Raw genomic sequence first — 17,225 nt, 5'->3', positions numbered from 1 at the left:
ACCTCCATCCTTTCTAGGTAAAATAACAAAAATTTAGCACAACTAAATTTTAGCACAATTGAGTTTTAATTAGAACTCAATTTAAAATGTCCATATCTCTCCAGAAAAAGAAACTAAGTTTACATGCATATTTTTTTAAGTCTCTCAGGAAAATATTCATTCCACCATTACTAAAATCATTAAGTTAAAGCAATCTGAACATTTCTCACCTACATTTAACTTACAAGCAATGGCCATATACTTGAATACAATTTCTCTACCAAATTCCTTTCCAAAAAAAAAAAAAAGCCAATATATTGAATGTAAATATTTTCTGAACCAAAGTACTGACAGTTATCTAACCTACTGAAAGGGTTCTGTGTATATGTAAACCCAATCATCAAGTGTCAGTGAGTCACATACAATAAGAATGTGAGTAACTCCATCAAGCCAATAGACCTGATGATCAATTTAAAGCATCAATTTAAGAAACTTGCAATAATGGGAAGCATAAGCATAGAGGATGCTTGAGAACTAACATATTTCCTGACTGAGTGGTTAGCTAGTAAATGACCAATATTCCGGCCATATTGCATCCCTCTTTATACTCACAGATTTTTTTCTATTGGATAAATGAAAACATCAATAGTGACTTTACTACAATAATTAAGTCACTCTGACCTGACACTGGACTTCATCCCAGATTTAAAAAACTTTACACTTCAAACTTCATTTGCAATATTTATCATAGTTGTATTTTTTTCCAATAAATATTAATTTAAAATATTAGCATTGATTCTTTCATATTACTATCAATAATTTTGAGAAATCTGGTCTAGTACAGCACAAGATTAACACCAACCAAAGAATCTTATAGTCGAGAACATGCTTACTCTGCTACACATGTATTTTGGCAAATATATTATCATTTCTTGATATATATTCTCTCAAGGGAATACATAGGTAACTATGATAGTACTCCATAAAGAAGTTTACATTATTCATTATTCTTTCACATTAGTAGGTATGCACTATAGTGAATGCCACAATCATGAAATAATATGGGAAAAGTTGCAGCCTAGTCGCATAAAACCAAATGCAATTCTAAGCTGTGTACACAAACATGAGAATATATTAATTAATACAAATAAAACTTTATTTGCCAAATATTTCAAGCTGAGACTAGCAGGTTATCTTTGGTGGCAGTCTAGAATGTTAACAATGGATTGTTTAAAAAAAACACAATATGAGACATGTGATGGCATGATGAGGGATAATGAATGAGATGGGACAAGATGTAGAAATTGATATAAAGATGACAAAAAAAAAGCTATTGATGACTGATAAGAGTGACACTTTCCCAGATTTTTGGCAATCATTCTGATTTACATTAGGATAATGTAGTAGGGCTCTGTTGCTCTCTTTGAATAAACCTTTTAATTTGAAGTGGTATCTGTAGAGTGATGCAGTCTCAACCAGAAGATTCAGTGGGTGGTGTCAATCTTATGCTGTACTAGACCAGATTTCTCAGATTTATTATTAGTGATATATGACTGGTGGTCTTGTAAGTTTTTTTTCCAAAATGTGTCCAGTTTGTATATCAAAACTGGATCAGATTCCTCTTCTTGAGCTGACCTGCACCTCCAGTCTTTCCTAGCATAAACACCTCAGTTAGAGCTTCTACAGCCACCTAAAAACTGTGTACTTTCACCCATACAACTACTAACAGTGTATAAATCCCAAATCCACCCAAAAGTGGAATATTGCTCACACAATTTGGAATGGTACATCCAATGCCTCACTAGAATCACTTGTTGCTACTCAGAAGAGGAAAATAAAATTAATTGATTACTCTCTCTCTCTCTCTCTCTCTCCCCCCTTTCTCTCTCAATGGTCACTATTATCCCTTCACTTTCTTCCAGAACTATAAAAACAAGAGAAGTTGTTGATCAACATCCATTTATCATCCACCTCCAAACTTACTAAACCAACTTCTCCTGTTCCTCCTCTTCTAAACAACCTTCAACTATTCAAATTGGCAATGATGTGCTATAGTTCTTGTGACCTTTCATTTGTGGATCATATGCATATATAAACATTTCAATCTATTGCATTCTGTTATGATTTCTCTAACATTTTCTTTGTGTTCTGTTTCTGCCATTTCCTTTGTTTACTGACCCACAGTTTTCTCTCTATTCTTCAGCAGAAGAGTGGGGAAAAATTTATTACTCTTTGGTAGAAGATTATGTTGTTTTAGCTATAAAGTGTTGGGTATTTATTAGCCTTCTCCCATCCAAGTAACAGTGTACAATGTAAAATTGTGGCAGTGAAATGTTATGCTAATGTATACTGAGTTTATCATAACTTTCCTTTCTCTCTCTTTTTTCTTTTTTGTTCTCTTTTTCTTATAACTAACAGAATTGGATATTTCATCCATCTCAATATGAATTTCGTTTACTTTTCTGTCAGCACAAAAGTTTAAAACTAAAAGCAGTTTATCCAGCTGACATGTCCCCGGGTAATTTTTAAATGTAATTTTTGAGTGAAATAATACAATGCTAAATATGAAATTATTAAGTGAGAAAAGAAACTAGTTCAGTCTTTAATGTATTGAAAGTCTAAACTACTTCAATAACTGTTTAAACTCTAAATTAAGGACCATCTCCCAGTTAATGTACTGGGAGGAGTTGAAAAAAAGATTATCCCAACATACAACAAACTGACTAAAGCTTAGAATGAGAAGTTCAAGAAGCCAGGATTACTCAACTAAATGTGAATGTCTTTGCAAGTATATATTTCCTGGATAATGAAAAGGGGTCCCCCTTTCTCCACATTCACTATAATGAGTATCTACTGTAGTTCCTATCAGAAATATTCTTCCAAATTAATCTGCTATGTCAAGTCTTGCCTTTTCTCTTGCAAAAGAGATCTCAGCTCAACTGCTCTTACCCTCAGTAATACACAAATTGTCTTTGTCTAACACATATACTGTTTCCTTTGCAAGAAAATGTATTTCTGAATCTGTTTTTTTTTGCTGATTTCAAATATGTTTTTAAAATTTTTCTATCACTTACCATTCCAGATAAAAACAATAATCCCTATATGAGCTAGTGTTGCCTATTGTGATGCAATCACATTCTGCTGTTATTGTATGAACTATGATTAGTTAACAAGAGATGATGAAATATGTATGCAACTATTGCATAAGATGCAATAGTTAATGCAGCACATTACATCATTCCACATTAGCCTATACAGTCCATTTGGTGCACAAGCCTCAGAGCTTGTGTCGTATTTTCTGTATGAGAAAAAAATGTCTCTTATGTGTGTCAATTCTCCTAATTTGTTTTGCTATGTGTGTGTGTGGGGGGGGGGGGGGGGGAGTTCACCCCAAAGAAGAATCAGGGCACATTTATAAAGTTAAGGAAGTCTATGAATGTTATTTCAGTTGTAAGGTGGGTGATCAAGGTAAAAGCTGGGCTCCACATGTGTGTTGTGTAAGTTGCATGGTTAATCTGCAGGCTTGGCTGAAAGGAACCAGACCCTGCATGCCATTTGTTGTTCCAATTTTTTGGAGAGAGTCAACCGATCATTTTACTGACTTATTTCTGCCTTACAAAAGTTTCAAGATTTCCATCAAAAAATAAGAAACACATTGTGTATCCAAATATTGCATTGGTTTTGCAACCAGTACTTCATTTTGTTGATTTGCCAGTGCCGAAACACCCAACACCTGCAGACGAGTGGTGAAGAAACAGAGGAAATATCTGACACAGAACATGATTTCAGAGTCAAAAACAACAATCCACTTAATCAAGAGGAACTGAATGACCTTGTAAGAGATCTTAATATTGTACAGGATCCCCACAGAACTGTTAGCATCATGGCTGCAAGGATGAAATCTTCTAGCTGAAGGAACTAAGATCACATTTCAGATGCCATCAAAGTGCATCAGTTATTTCAGTGACACCCTGACCTTTTGTGCTAACAGAGATTGGCTAATGGAGTCCTATGGCATTGAACATATGCTATCTGAATGGAGACTTTTTATTGATTCATCAAAATCCAGTCTGAAAGCTGTTCTTCATAATGGAATCTTATATCCCATTATATATACTAATAATTGACATACAACTACCTGGATGGCTGTTTCAGATTTTATTTAGTATTAGAATATTAAACAGCCATCTAGGCAGTTAAAATCCTAAAATATAAAAGAGCAAGTGGTTGCAATAGGGAATCATGCCATATATTATCCATAATGAGAAAACAAACTTTAGACAGACATTGCTCTGCCATACATGGAGGTGCAATGTCTGTCTGTCTGTCACATTCTAAACATTCATTTAGCTTTGTAATTAGTTTTCTAATGTAGATTAACCAAGAAAACGGCCACACAAATCAAATATAACAAAAATAGATGCTTTGTATCGATATTATTTCTTCTTATTATTATTTTTATATCCATATTTTTTATTATTCGGACTCCATCTCCATGGAGTCCAAAGACTCATCACGGGAGACCCAAATCAACCATCATACACAAAAATCCTATGATACCTCTCCTTTAATCCATTCACCATCAGGGAACTCACAACCAATTCTGGCAATCCATTCCACTCACTCGCGACTCTCCATGCAAAAAATCGTCTGCACACCCCTACTAACCATGCTCTTACACAACTTCCTGGATGATCCCTAGTTCTCCATTGGTCATATATTGAAAATTTTCACTTGCATCAATTTTATAAAACTCCTTTAATATCTTAAAAGTTTCTATATCATCTCCGCTCTTTTCTGCCTATCAACTAAACTTTGTAATTCACAAACCTTATCTCACCTCCTGTCTTGTTCCTTCTATACTCCCTGAAAATACAATATCCTTTACATTCTATCCCTGACTATATCATTTTCAGTCAACCAGGTCTCAGTGATGCCTATAATTTTTGGACAAGTTGAGCTTTCCAACGACAAAAACTCCTCACCCTTATTCCTGATACTTTTTGCATTCATGCACATGCATTTCAACATCTCTTAAGATTATCAATATTAGTAATATGCAAAGGTTATACTGACTTCAATGGACAGTTCACATACATGTAATTATGGACGTATATACATGTCAAGGTCAGTATGGTGGTCAATATTTAATAGTGAAAGATGACATAATTTACATTTTAAAAATATAGAGTAATTTTTATAGAACTAATTTCTTATAACATTCTATATCTTATTTTATATTAGATAAGTTATCAGTATGCTCAAATGAAATTTATATAAAAAGCAGTATAAGAGAATGAGTCAGAATGAAAATGAGTGTAGAGCAGAACTAGATAGATTTGAATTTATTAAATAGTGAGATGGAATAAACATCAAAAAAGAAACATAAAACGGACAAATATGGGTGATTATCATCGATAAACAACAGAAATAATTTTTATGGTAAAAATGCACCAATTTTTTCCTTACTTTAATAATGTTTGCTAATATTTTATGACACGTAGTTCTCAAATCAGAACGTTTTATATCTTTTGACCTTGTAAGAACTCTGTATCTATTCAAAAAGTCTTGATATGTCCACCTACAAATGAAAAAGGAACAAACTTTAACTTAATATTCATATTGTAACAAAGTTCATATCAAGGTTTATAACAATAAAATTATATCATAACAGTTCTGTATAAGAAAGTTCGTTTTAAAGAATATAGACTTCTACTGGTGCAGTAAGGATATGGAAAGAACCACTAGTCAGTTTCTTAATCACTAAAACAGTTGAGAAATAATATTTAATTCGATATTATGACTGAGTAGCAAGTACTGATATCTAAATCAGGTATTTGATATTCAAATCAGAGATCTGGATAACAATAAATCACTCAGACAAAAGGAGTTATCTATAGAAATCTGTAATCTGAGAGCACATCAGCAATACCTGCATTGACAGAACAGAAATTACAATACATATGCCCAAAGAAGGCCACAAAATGGCCTGAAAAAACAGCTATATTCCATTTAGAACAGACTAATATAATAGTTCTCACAAAACTTACAGAGAGGCAACTTTCCTATTTTGGATAGACTGGCTGTTCTGCCTTGATTAAAATTGAACATCAATATTATATTATATTTTTGGAATCTCACAAGTGCAGCCTTGCTTTTCACGCTACTGACACTAAGCACAGAGTTCTTTGGAACCAGACAAAACTTTTTCACTCCAACAAGTTGAAATTCAGTTGTCTTTTCATTGAAACATGAAATGCTAAGGAATCTTCTGAACCTAAACCAGTCAGATTGTATGCTAATACCCAAGTTTCAGAAAATGATCGCTATTAACTGTTCGTAAATTTTTTCTTAAGCTAATAATTATTTTGAATATTTTTTTAAAACTCCATGTACTACAATCATTCCTTTTAACTCAGTGTAATATCATATACTTCAGCTGTAACCGAGACACAAGTTAATATATACAGGGTGTTCGGGATAAATTTGACATATTTATAATTAATTATATTTTTCCGTAAGTTACATGTATTAACACACACTTCTCTTCATTTAAAAGTTTGGACCCTTCTTCATTCATATACAAGATGTCAGAAAGGATGGATAGCTGGAACCCACCTGAATCATGGAAGAGAATAACTTGTATCATGATGATTCGTGCCCGCCATCAAAATAAGGATATTACGACTGCTGCCCAATGCTCCCTGAATACAGTAAAAACAATCAGGCATGAACTAGAGACTTGCAATGGTGACTACGAGGATGTAGCAAGAAGAAAGATCCCTAGCAGACGATCTGATTGCGTTCGTACAGCAGAATTCCTCGCAAATCTGCAGGAACAGGTGTTGAAGAACCCTGGCATTGGAATTCGGGCTTTGTTCGTGGAGTTGCTAACTGTAGTCAAGCCCTGGATAACAAGGGTAGCCAATGGTAGGCCGTATGTATGGCAGCAGGATTCGGCCCCTTGCCACACCTCTGGGAAAAGTGAAAAATGGTTGTCTGAAAATTTCTACGACTTCACCAGTCCAAATGTTTGGCCTCCAAACTCCCCAGACCTTAACCCCATGGATTATTTTGTATGGGGCGCAGTTGAAAAAGACACCAATCGCACTTCCAGTAATACAAAAGCCCAGTTAATGGATAAAATTAAAACAGTTTTTGCGGCCCTTCCCAGGGAGACTGTAGCATCAGCTTGTTCGAGGTTCCGAAGCAGAATTGAAGCTGTGATCGATGCTAATGGTGGTTATTTTGAGTAAATCTTGTTGATAGTATTGTAATTAACTCTGCCTGTAATGTTTTTTTGTCAATTCATTAAATTTAATAGATACAAAGAAGATTTTCTTTTTCCTTACGAAACTGTCAAATTTATCCCGAACACCCTGTATATCATTAATGACTCGTTATTTTGATTTATCTTTTGAACATAGTGATCTATCTCCCTGTTGATATCCACATAAAATTGGATGAAATATATTGGAGTTTTTGAATAAATCCATTATAATTTTTGCTACATGTGAAGCCATGAAACTTACTTTAATATTACAGGTCATCCTATCACATGGGATGATGGAACAAATTTGAATCAGAACCATGGGATTAAACTTAGTGTTTGGAAGGCCCTAATAATTTTAGGAGATGAAAAGCCACATTTGTATTAAGAGAGGCAAAATCGCATTATGAGAAGTTAGCTGAGTGGACAAAATGAAATCCCAAAGAGTTTCTTCATTGTGTGGCAAGTAGAAGGAAAAATGACTATGGAATGATAACTTTAGCAAGTGTAGATGAAAGAGAGAGAGAGAGAGAGAGAGAGAGGAAACAGAGGCAGATGAAATTGTTGAGTATCGAGTGACCATTTTGCAAGGCAATATCACACATGCGAATATACTGTGGCAGAGGTGACAGAGACAATACGAGAACAAAGGTTGATGAATTGGAGGTATTTAAGATATTATAAAATCTGAATACAATACTGCTGTGGGATCGGATGGGATATCAGCTTGAATTTTAAGAGAATATGCAGGGGCAGAATAGTTTTACTAGAAGTATGACTGACCCTTCACAATCTACTAACTTTTTATAATAGTGACAACTGAGTTGAATGAAGGGAATGGCTACATGATGATATTGATGGATTTTGAAGAGTTGACAATATGGAGAGAAGAGGCAAGGAATAAGTAAAGTCTCATTGACTATGTTATCATTGATTGTGATGTTTTCTCCCTGGTGCAGGACACCAGAGTGTACAGAGGATTTGAAATTGGAAAGCGATCACTATTTAGTCTTGAGCAGGATAAAATTAAATTTCATATTGAAAAGAATGACATGTAAGAAAGTTTTAAAGCGAATAAAAGTTGAGCAGCTCTCAGATGTGAATTGTAGACTAAAATACACAAAGATTATTGAAAAAAATGAAAGAGTTTAAGAACAAGAACCAAACCTTGGAGATTCAGTGGCAAACCTTGAAGAAAACCCTGACTGATTCAGCCAGAGAGGTATGTGGTGAGGTTGTATGTAAGGATACAAAAATCAGAACTCCATGGTGGACACAGGAAGTTAAAGAGGCAGTGAAGGAAAAGAAGAAAGCATATCACAAGTTCCAGGCAAATAAGTCAGCTTGTGCTCTTAGAGAATACAGTGACAAATGTAAGAAAGCTAAACACTGTGTAAAACTAGCTAAACAAAAGTCATGGGAGGACTTTGGCAAGAACATAGAAAATAAATATCAAGAAGGTGGTAAGATATTTTGGAGGTTTTTGAAGAAGCTTAGAAATGGAGGAAAGAGTGCTATAAAAGGAGTTAGAGATGATAAAAGTGACATGAAAATGGAACCCCTTGAGATTCCATTTTCATGTCACTGTTTCCTTGAGAAAACGTTTCTGTTCCAAACGGAAACTTTTTCTCAAGGGAGAAAAAGATATCCTTGAAGTATGGAGTAATTACTTTGAAAAATTGCTAAATGAAACAAGCAGTGATAGCACAGTGGTAAAAAAACACTCAACAGGCATACAGTCAGGAATACATATCCATACTTGAAGTAGAAAAAGCCATCAAAGGCTTAAAATGTGGAAAGGCAGCAGGAGTAGATGAGATTCGACCAGAAATGCTGAAGTATGGTGGTATAAAAATCTTACAGTGGCTGCACTTCATAGTTCAGAAGGCATGGACAGAGGGATGAATGCCTGATGATTGGAGTAGAGCTGCAACAGTACCCACATATAAAAAGGGAATGTGAGAATTTTAGAGATATTTTCCTACTGAATGTTCCGGGCAAGATTTATGCCAATATACTTGAGAAACGATTGAGAAGAATTGTGGAAGAAAAGCTTGGTGAAGAACAAGCTGAAATCAGGCTGTCAGGATCAGATCTTTACGACAATTAGTTGAGAAAGCATTGGAATATAACAAAGATCTGTATTTAAGTTTTGTCAATCTGGAAAAGGCATATGACAAGGTGCCAAGAGTGAAGCTATTCAATACACTACAGTTATATGGTGTCAATGGGGCATTATATCAAGCAATACTTAGTCTTTATTTGAGTTGCAAGTCAGCAGTTAGAATTGAAGGAAGTACAGGAAGATGGTTTGATATTAAATCTGGTGCGAGACAAAGATGTATATTATCCCCTCTGTTATTCATTATCTATATGGATCACATTATGAAGGAAAGTGGTATTAAACATTATATCAGAATGGGAGATGTTAATGTCAGCTCTTTGCTTTATGCGGATGATGTTATACTTCTAAATAAATCCACTACAAGTTTGCAAGATTGAATAATTGTTGTAATAGATACGGTATGAATATCAGAAATAAAAAGACAAAGATAATAAAAATAGGTCAAATCGTTGAAAATGTCAACTGTGTTTTGAATGGGGAACCTGTGGAACAAGTAAAACGTTTCAGCTAGTTAGGCACAATTTTAAGTGAAGATGGTAAATTAAATATGGAAATAGACAACAGAATCAACAAAGCTGGTATGTAAGAAGTCAACTGAATAAATTCATATGGAATAAGAGAGAAATTAGTCGGAACACTAAATTAGCTGTATACAAACCAGTTTTAACTTATGGATCATCAGTGCTGGGTCAGAAGTAAAATACTGGACCAAAGACTAGAGACTACAGATATAAGAGTCCCGAGAAAGATTAGAGGCGTGGACAGATGGCATCAATGGCAATATCATATTAAAAACAAAATTATATTAGGAAAGAACTTGACATTGTCAGCATCCAGGAATGCGTTAGCAGAGCTAATCTCAGGTGGTATGGTCACTTGAACAGAATGTACGAAGAAAGATTAGCAAAACAAGTGTTCTCAGGCAGGTTGGCAGGAAAACGACCCAGAGGAAGACCAAGACACAGGAGGATTGATACGGTACAAAGTGCCTTAGATGATAGAAATATAAGATCTGATAATGTTGGCATCTTGACTAGTAACAGACTGATTTGGAGGAAAATTGTAGATAAGAAGTTAGTAATGATGCCAATTTTTCACGGGGTGCTTAAGGGTCAAAGCTGTATAACTCAGAGGAGCCCTCCACATAGCCTTTAAAGGAATGCGAAGAACCTATCAGGGTTTCTGACCTAATGTCCAATTCTCACCTTCTCGTGATGCACCCTGTTGGCTATCTACCTGGATACTGAACGAACAAGGATGGGTTGGCAATTTGGGATTTAGCCGACCAAATTGTATTCTTATTGGCTTAAACCAATATAGAAAATGAAACATGACAAAATTTCATGCCGGCTGGGGCATCGCCCAGTTAAACAAGGCCCCTCGTTTTCGCTAAGAAACCAGGGCGAACAGCGAAAAGTCAGCTACTGGAAAAAATCTGAAAACACACCCCAACTTAACATCACCAGAGTTAAAGATCGGTACTATCAACATAAGAAGCCTGAATGGCAAAGAAATGGAGCCAGCGGAAGAATTAGATAAGTAACAGATCAACATAATAGGAGTGACTGAAACAAAAAAGACAAAAACTGGCGAGATCTTTCTGAGCAATAAATACAAAATGTTATATTCAGGCAATGACAATCAAGGAAAAGAAGGAGTAGCCATAGTATTCAAAATAAAATACGAGGCTCATCTTCTTGAATAGCAGACAGTGTCAAGTAGAGTGATTTGGGCAAATATCAGAATGGGGAACTGGACAATGAGACTTATTTGTGCCTATGGTCCCACAGAAGGTTCTAGTAAGGTAGAAGTGGAAGAATTTTTTGAGGCTCTAGAGAAAGCTACTGACACAATGAAAAAGGAAAATTTGGTTCTTGTTGGGGATCTAAATAGCAAAGTAGGAAGTGATTGTCACATACAAAACTGTTTTGGGAAAATTTGGAGAAAACAGCAAAGCTAATAATAATGGCAAATACCTGTTGGATTTCTGCTCAGGACATGGACTGGTTATTACTAACACCATGTTCCAACATAAAAATGTGCACAAATTCACATGGAGAGAAGAGGGAAAGGAATAAGAAAAGTCTCATTGACTATGTTATTGCTGATAGTGATGTTTTCTCCCTGGAGCAGGACACCAGAGTGTACAGAGGAATTGAAATTGGAAGTGATCACTATTTAGTCTTGAGCAGGATAAAATTGAATTTCATATTGAAAAGAATAACATGTAAGAAAGTTTTAAAGCAAATAAAAGTTGAGCAGCTCTCAGATGTGAACTGTAGACTAAAATACACAAAGATTATTGAAAAAAATGAAAGAGTTTAAGAACAAGAACCAAACCTTGGAGATTCAGTGGCAAATCTTGAAGAAAACCCTGACTGATTCAGCCAGAGAGGTATGTGGTGAGGTTGTATGCAAGGATAGAAAAATCAGAACAGCATGGTGGACACAGGAAGTTAAAGAGGCAGTGAAGGAAAAGAAGAAAGCATATCAAAAGTTGCTGGCAAATAAGTCAGCTTGTGCTCTTAGAGAATACAGACACAAATGTAAGAATGCTAAACACCGAGTAAAACTAGCTAAACAAAAGTCATGGGAGGACTTTGGCAGAACATAGAAAATAAATATCAAGAAGATGGTAAGATATTTTGGAGGTTGTTGAAGAAGCTTAGAAATGGAGGAAAGAGTGCTGTAAAAAGGAGTTAGAGATCATAAAAGTGGCATGAAAATGGGAGAAAAAGATACCTGTGAAGTATGGACTAATTACTTTGAAAAGCTGCTAAATGAAACAAGCAGTGACAGCACATGGTAAAAAAACACTCAACAGGCATACAGTCAGGAATACATATCCATACTTGAAGTATAAAAAGCCATCAAAGACTTGAAATGTGGCAAGGTAGCAGGAGTAGATGAGATTCGACCAGAAATGCTGAAGTATGGTGGTATAAAAGTCTTACAGTGGCTGCACTGCATAGTTCAGAATTCCTGGACAGAGGGACGAATTCCACACAATTGGAGTAGAGCTCTCATAGTACCCATATATAAAAAGGGAAATAAAACTGAATGTGAGAATTACAGAGATATATCCCTACTGAGTGTTCCTGGTAAGATATATGCAAGTATACTTGAGAAACGGTTGAGAAGAATTGTGGAAGAAAAGCTTGGTGAAGAACAAGCTGGATTCAGGCCAAATAGAGGCTGTCAAGATCAGATCTTCACTTTACGACAAATAGTGGAGAAATTCATGGGAATATAATAAAGATCTGTATTTAAGTTTTGTCGATTTGGAAAAGGCATATGACAAGGTTCCAAGAGAGAAGCTACTCAATACGCTACAGCTATATGGTGTCAATTGGGCATGATATCAAGCAATAATTAGTCTTTATTTGAGTTGTAAGTCAGCAGTTAGAATTCAAGGAAGTACAATAAGATGGTTTAATGTTAAATCTTGTGTGAGACAAGGATGTACATTATTCCCACTGTTATTCGTTATCTATATGGATCACATTATGAAGGAAAGTGGTATTAAACATGATATCAAAATTGGAGATGTTAATGTCAGCTCTTTGCTTTATGCAGACAATGTTATACTTCTAAATAAATCTGCGACAAGTATGCAAGATTCTCTGACTAAATTGAATAACTGTTGTAATAGATCATAAGAATGGTATGATGAATGGAATAAGATAATGGTATGAAGGTCAGCAATAAAAAGACAAGACAATGAAAATAGGCAGAATCATTGAAAATGTCAACTGTGTTGTGAATGGTGAACCTGTGGAACAATGAAACATTTCAGCTACTTAGGCACGATTTTTTATGAAGATGGTAAATTAAAAATGGAAATAGACAACAGAATCAACAAAGCTGGTATGGTAGGAAGTCAAATGAATAAATTCATATGGAATAAGAGAGAAATTAGTTGGAACACTAAATTACACTAAATTTATACAAGACAGTGCTCAAACCAGTTTTAACTTATGGATCTGAGAGCTGGGTCAGAAGTAAAACACTTGACCGAAGACTAGAGACTGCAGATATGAGAGTCCTGAGAAAGATTATAGGCATGAACAGATGGCATCAATAGCAATATCATATTAAAAACGATTATAATAGGAAAGAACTTGACATTGTCACCATCCAGGGATGTGTTAGCAGAGCTAATCTCAGGTGGTATGGTCACTTAAACAGAATGGGCAAGGAAAGATTAGCAAAAACAAGTGTTCTCTGCCAAGTTGGCAGGAAAATGACCCAGAGGAAGACCAAGATATAGGTGGATTTATACGGTACAAAGTGCCTTAGATGATAGAAATATAAGATCTGGTAATGTTGGAGTCTTTACAAGTAACAGACTGATTTGGAGGAAAATTGTAGATAGGAAGTTAGTAATGATGTAAATTTTTCATGTAGTACTATCATATCCTGTACACCCCTTGAAGGTACATGGCAGGAATTTGATGATGATGTAAATTTTTCATGAAGTACTATCATATCCTGTACATGTCAGGATATGATAGTACTTTTGAGGGTACATGTCAGGATTTTGATAATGATGATGACAATATGTGTTTGACAGGATACTGCATGGAACTCTGTTATGCAAACTGGGAAGAAAAAAAAAAAGAAACGGGGATGGATATGAAACTGGTGATATGGATAATAGGATGGCTGATGGCAGATAGCAAAAAGTAGTATATGGAGGAGTAGAATCAAGGAAAAGGCAAAAGTGGTGTGATTCAGGGTTCTTTGCTCGGAACCACTGCAGTTTAATTTGTACATAAATGATATAGGAAATAATTCGAAGGGAGATATTCAGTTGTTTGTTGATGATGCACAATTGGGAGGATAATAGTTAATCAACTTTATGTAGAGAGCATGAAGGATGATTTGAATAGGCTGGCAGTATGGACAAAACAATGGATGTCAATTTAATGTGAAAAAGTGTAAAAGTCATACATTTTGGAATACAAAGAAAACAAGCCATACCACATTGAGGGAACTGTACTCCATGATGAAGCCAGGGATTTGGGGGTAGCAGTATACAGAGAATTGAAGTTTAGAGGGCATATTGCTAAAGTAGCGAATGTAGCTCACAGGATTACTTTGTTATTGAAGAACACACTAACAAGCAGAGATAAGGGAGTTATCATTCCCCTTTATAAAACCTTGATATGACCACATCTGGATATCCTCCCTATGATTGCAAAATTTGGTTGATAGGTGAAAAAGAGGGCATATAATAGAAACATTTAAGTTACTTAAAGGATTTTATAAGGATGATGCAGGGGAAATGTTTTTGCACTTGGCTAGAAAAAGACAAAAACAAGAGGTCATCTGAAAGTTGGGTAAGAGTGTGGTTAGCAAAGGCATGAGGAGTAATTTTTCACTTTGAGAGTGGGGAATGAATGGAATAGGTAGCGTGAGTCAGTTTTAAGTGCTTTGTCTGTTAATGGTTTCAAGGAGATGTATGATAGATACTGTGTTAGATAGTTTGGCTCTACCATGATGAATCTTAGGACTTGATGGAAGTGCCTTTGCAATAATACCAATGTGTTTAGTCAAGTAACAACAAATGAAAATTTTGCACTGTGAGGAGTTTTTACTACTTCACGGTGCATAAACAGCTGATGGCCATATGGGTCGATATCATTTTGTGCAATCAACCAAATCATCAAAGTAGTTTAAAAAGGATGATTAAACAAATTTCTTTATCCAGAATGGCAAACAAGTTTTGTAATGTAAAGTTCTGATGACAGAAATTGATACTGATACTATGCAGGTTGTTGATGAATAAAGTTTGGACAAAGAATTCTACAGAAAAAACGAGAGATTTTATATGTGTATATTACTGATAACATGTAAATTATGTTAGATTTAGTTCATAATATACTGTATTTTTTGTCTTATAAGACGTATACCATTGTATTGCCTGCATCACATTTTTCATGTCGAATTTTTTGAAAAAAATATTCTTCGTATTATTATGTATCAAATTTTTCATGTAAATATCAACTTTTTTTTATTTTAAATTTTAATACATGTATTATCCATTTATTACATAAAAAAAACAATTATTCTTAAAAAAATTCACCAAATCATTACAAATTAAAAAATCTAACATATAATACATATATATATATATATATATATATATATATATATATATATATATATATATATATATATATACAGGGTGTTCGGGATAAATTTGACATATTTATAATTAATTATATTTTTCCGTAAGTTACATGTATTAACACACACTTCTCTTCATTTAAAAGTTTGGACCCTTCTTCATTCATATACAAGATGTCAGAAAGGATGGATAGCTGGAACCCACCTGAATCATGGAAGAGAATAACTTGTATCATGATGATTCGTGCCCGCCATCAAAATAAGGATATTACGACTGCTGCCCAATGCTCCCTGAATACAGTAAAAACAATCAGGCATGAACTAGAGACTTGCAATGGTGACTACGAGGACGTAGCAAGAAGAAAGATCCCTAGCAGACGATCTGATTGCGTTCGTACAGCAGAATTCCTCGCAAATCTGCAGGAACAGGTGTTGAAGAACCCTGGCATTGGAATTCGGGCTTTGTTCGTGGAGTTGCTAACTGTAGTCAAGCCCTGGATAACAAGGGTAGCCAATGGTAGGCCGTATGTATGGCAGCAGGATTCGGCCCCTTGCCACACCTCTGGGAAAAGTCAAAAATGGTTGTCTGAAAATTTCTACGACTTCACCAGTCCAAATGTTTGGCCTCCAAACTCCCCAGACCTTAACCCCATGGATTATTTTGTATGGGGCACAGTTGAAAAAGACACCAATCGCACTTCCAGTAATACAAAAGCCCAGTTAATGGATAAAATTAAAACAGTTTTTGCGGCCCTTCCCAGGGAGACTGTAGCATCAGCTTGTTCGAGGTTCCGAAGCAGAATTGAAGCTGTGATCGATGCTAATGGTGGTTATTTTGAGTAAATCTTGTTGATAGTATTGTAATTAACTCTGCCTGTAATGTTTTTTTGTCAATTCATTAAATTTAATAGATACAAAGAAGATTTTCTTTTTCCTTACGAAACTGTCAAATTTATCCCGAACACCCTGTATATATATTCTTTCTTTCTTAATCCTCCTTCTACGTTTTACGGTGTTGAGGTTTCTTATTCTTGTAACTGCAACCGTCTTGAGGATAAGGTGATTGGCCCTATGCTCCTAATGTGTCCTATGTCTGTAGATGTGTATGTACAGGGCCAGTTTGCCTGTTCTGGAAGATGAAAAACCCGAGTTTCCAAGTGGAAAAAAACCCTATGAGAACTGGTTCATTAATCTTCTTTTCCAACCAAAGGGCTTCATCTATACCAACTGAGCTACGGAGGCTCAACTTTTCTCTTGCCACTTATAAATGTAGTAGTAAATTCATACGATATGTACTAACATTTATATATTTGCAAAACATATTTCAAAATGTTAATTTCTGGTGTTAATTCTGGTAAAAGTCAGATCACATGGCAAATACATGCACTGCATAGGTCTACACGGTATGCCAGAATATTTATTCTATATATGCCAGAAAATAATTCAGAAATAAATAATTTTAATACATGCAACTCAGCTTATTAAAAGTTATGCTTGAAACACCAAAATAAGGCAGTCAGCCATTGTGTGCTAAGAGTTTTCTCTTTTAATTATTATTATTATTATATGAGACCTCCAGGGAGTCAAGGACTCATCGAGGGAGGCCATAAATCATTCAAACCAGCTGTCATACCTTTCCTTAAATTCATTCATACTAGATGCACTCACTATCCCTAAACGCAAACTATTCCACTCACCACTGCTATATGGGAGAAAAAC

The 17,225-nt window shown here is 35.1% G+C and overlaps 1 protein-coding gene across 3 annotated transcripts in view; it reads right to left on the bottom strand.

Annotated features, from left to right (window-relative positions):
- Window positions 1-17,225, bottom strand: part of didum (dilute class unconventional myosin) — a 696,374-nt gene that overhangs the window by 394,200 nt on the left and 284,949 nt on the right. For all 3 annotated transcript variants that reach the window (XM_090402302.1, XM_090402303.1, XM_090402304.1), the window contains one exon: window positions 5,449-5,560. In XM_090402302.1, coding sequence (XP_090258428.1) covers window positions 5,449-5,560 — 112 coding nt within the window. The remainder of the gene's footprint in view (window positions 1-5,448; window positions 5,561-17,225) is intronic.

The sequence above is a fragment of the Typopeltis vanoorti genome, chromosome 13 (assembly GCF_054136105.1).
Source record: "Typopeltis vanoorti isolate ZY-2024b chromosome 13, IOZ_Tvanoo_1.0, whole genome shotgun sequence".
Classification (NCBI taxonomy): Eukaryota; Metazoa; Arthropoda; class Arachnida; order Uropygi; family Thelyphonidae; genus Typopeltis; species Typopeltis vanoorti.
Note: the sequence above shows the minus strand (reverse complement) of the source record. Positions and strands in the feature narration are given on the sequence as shown.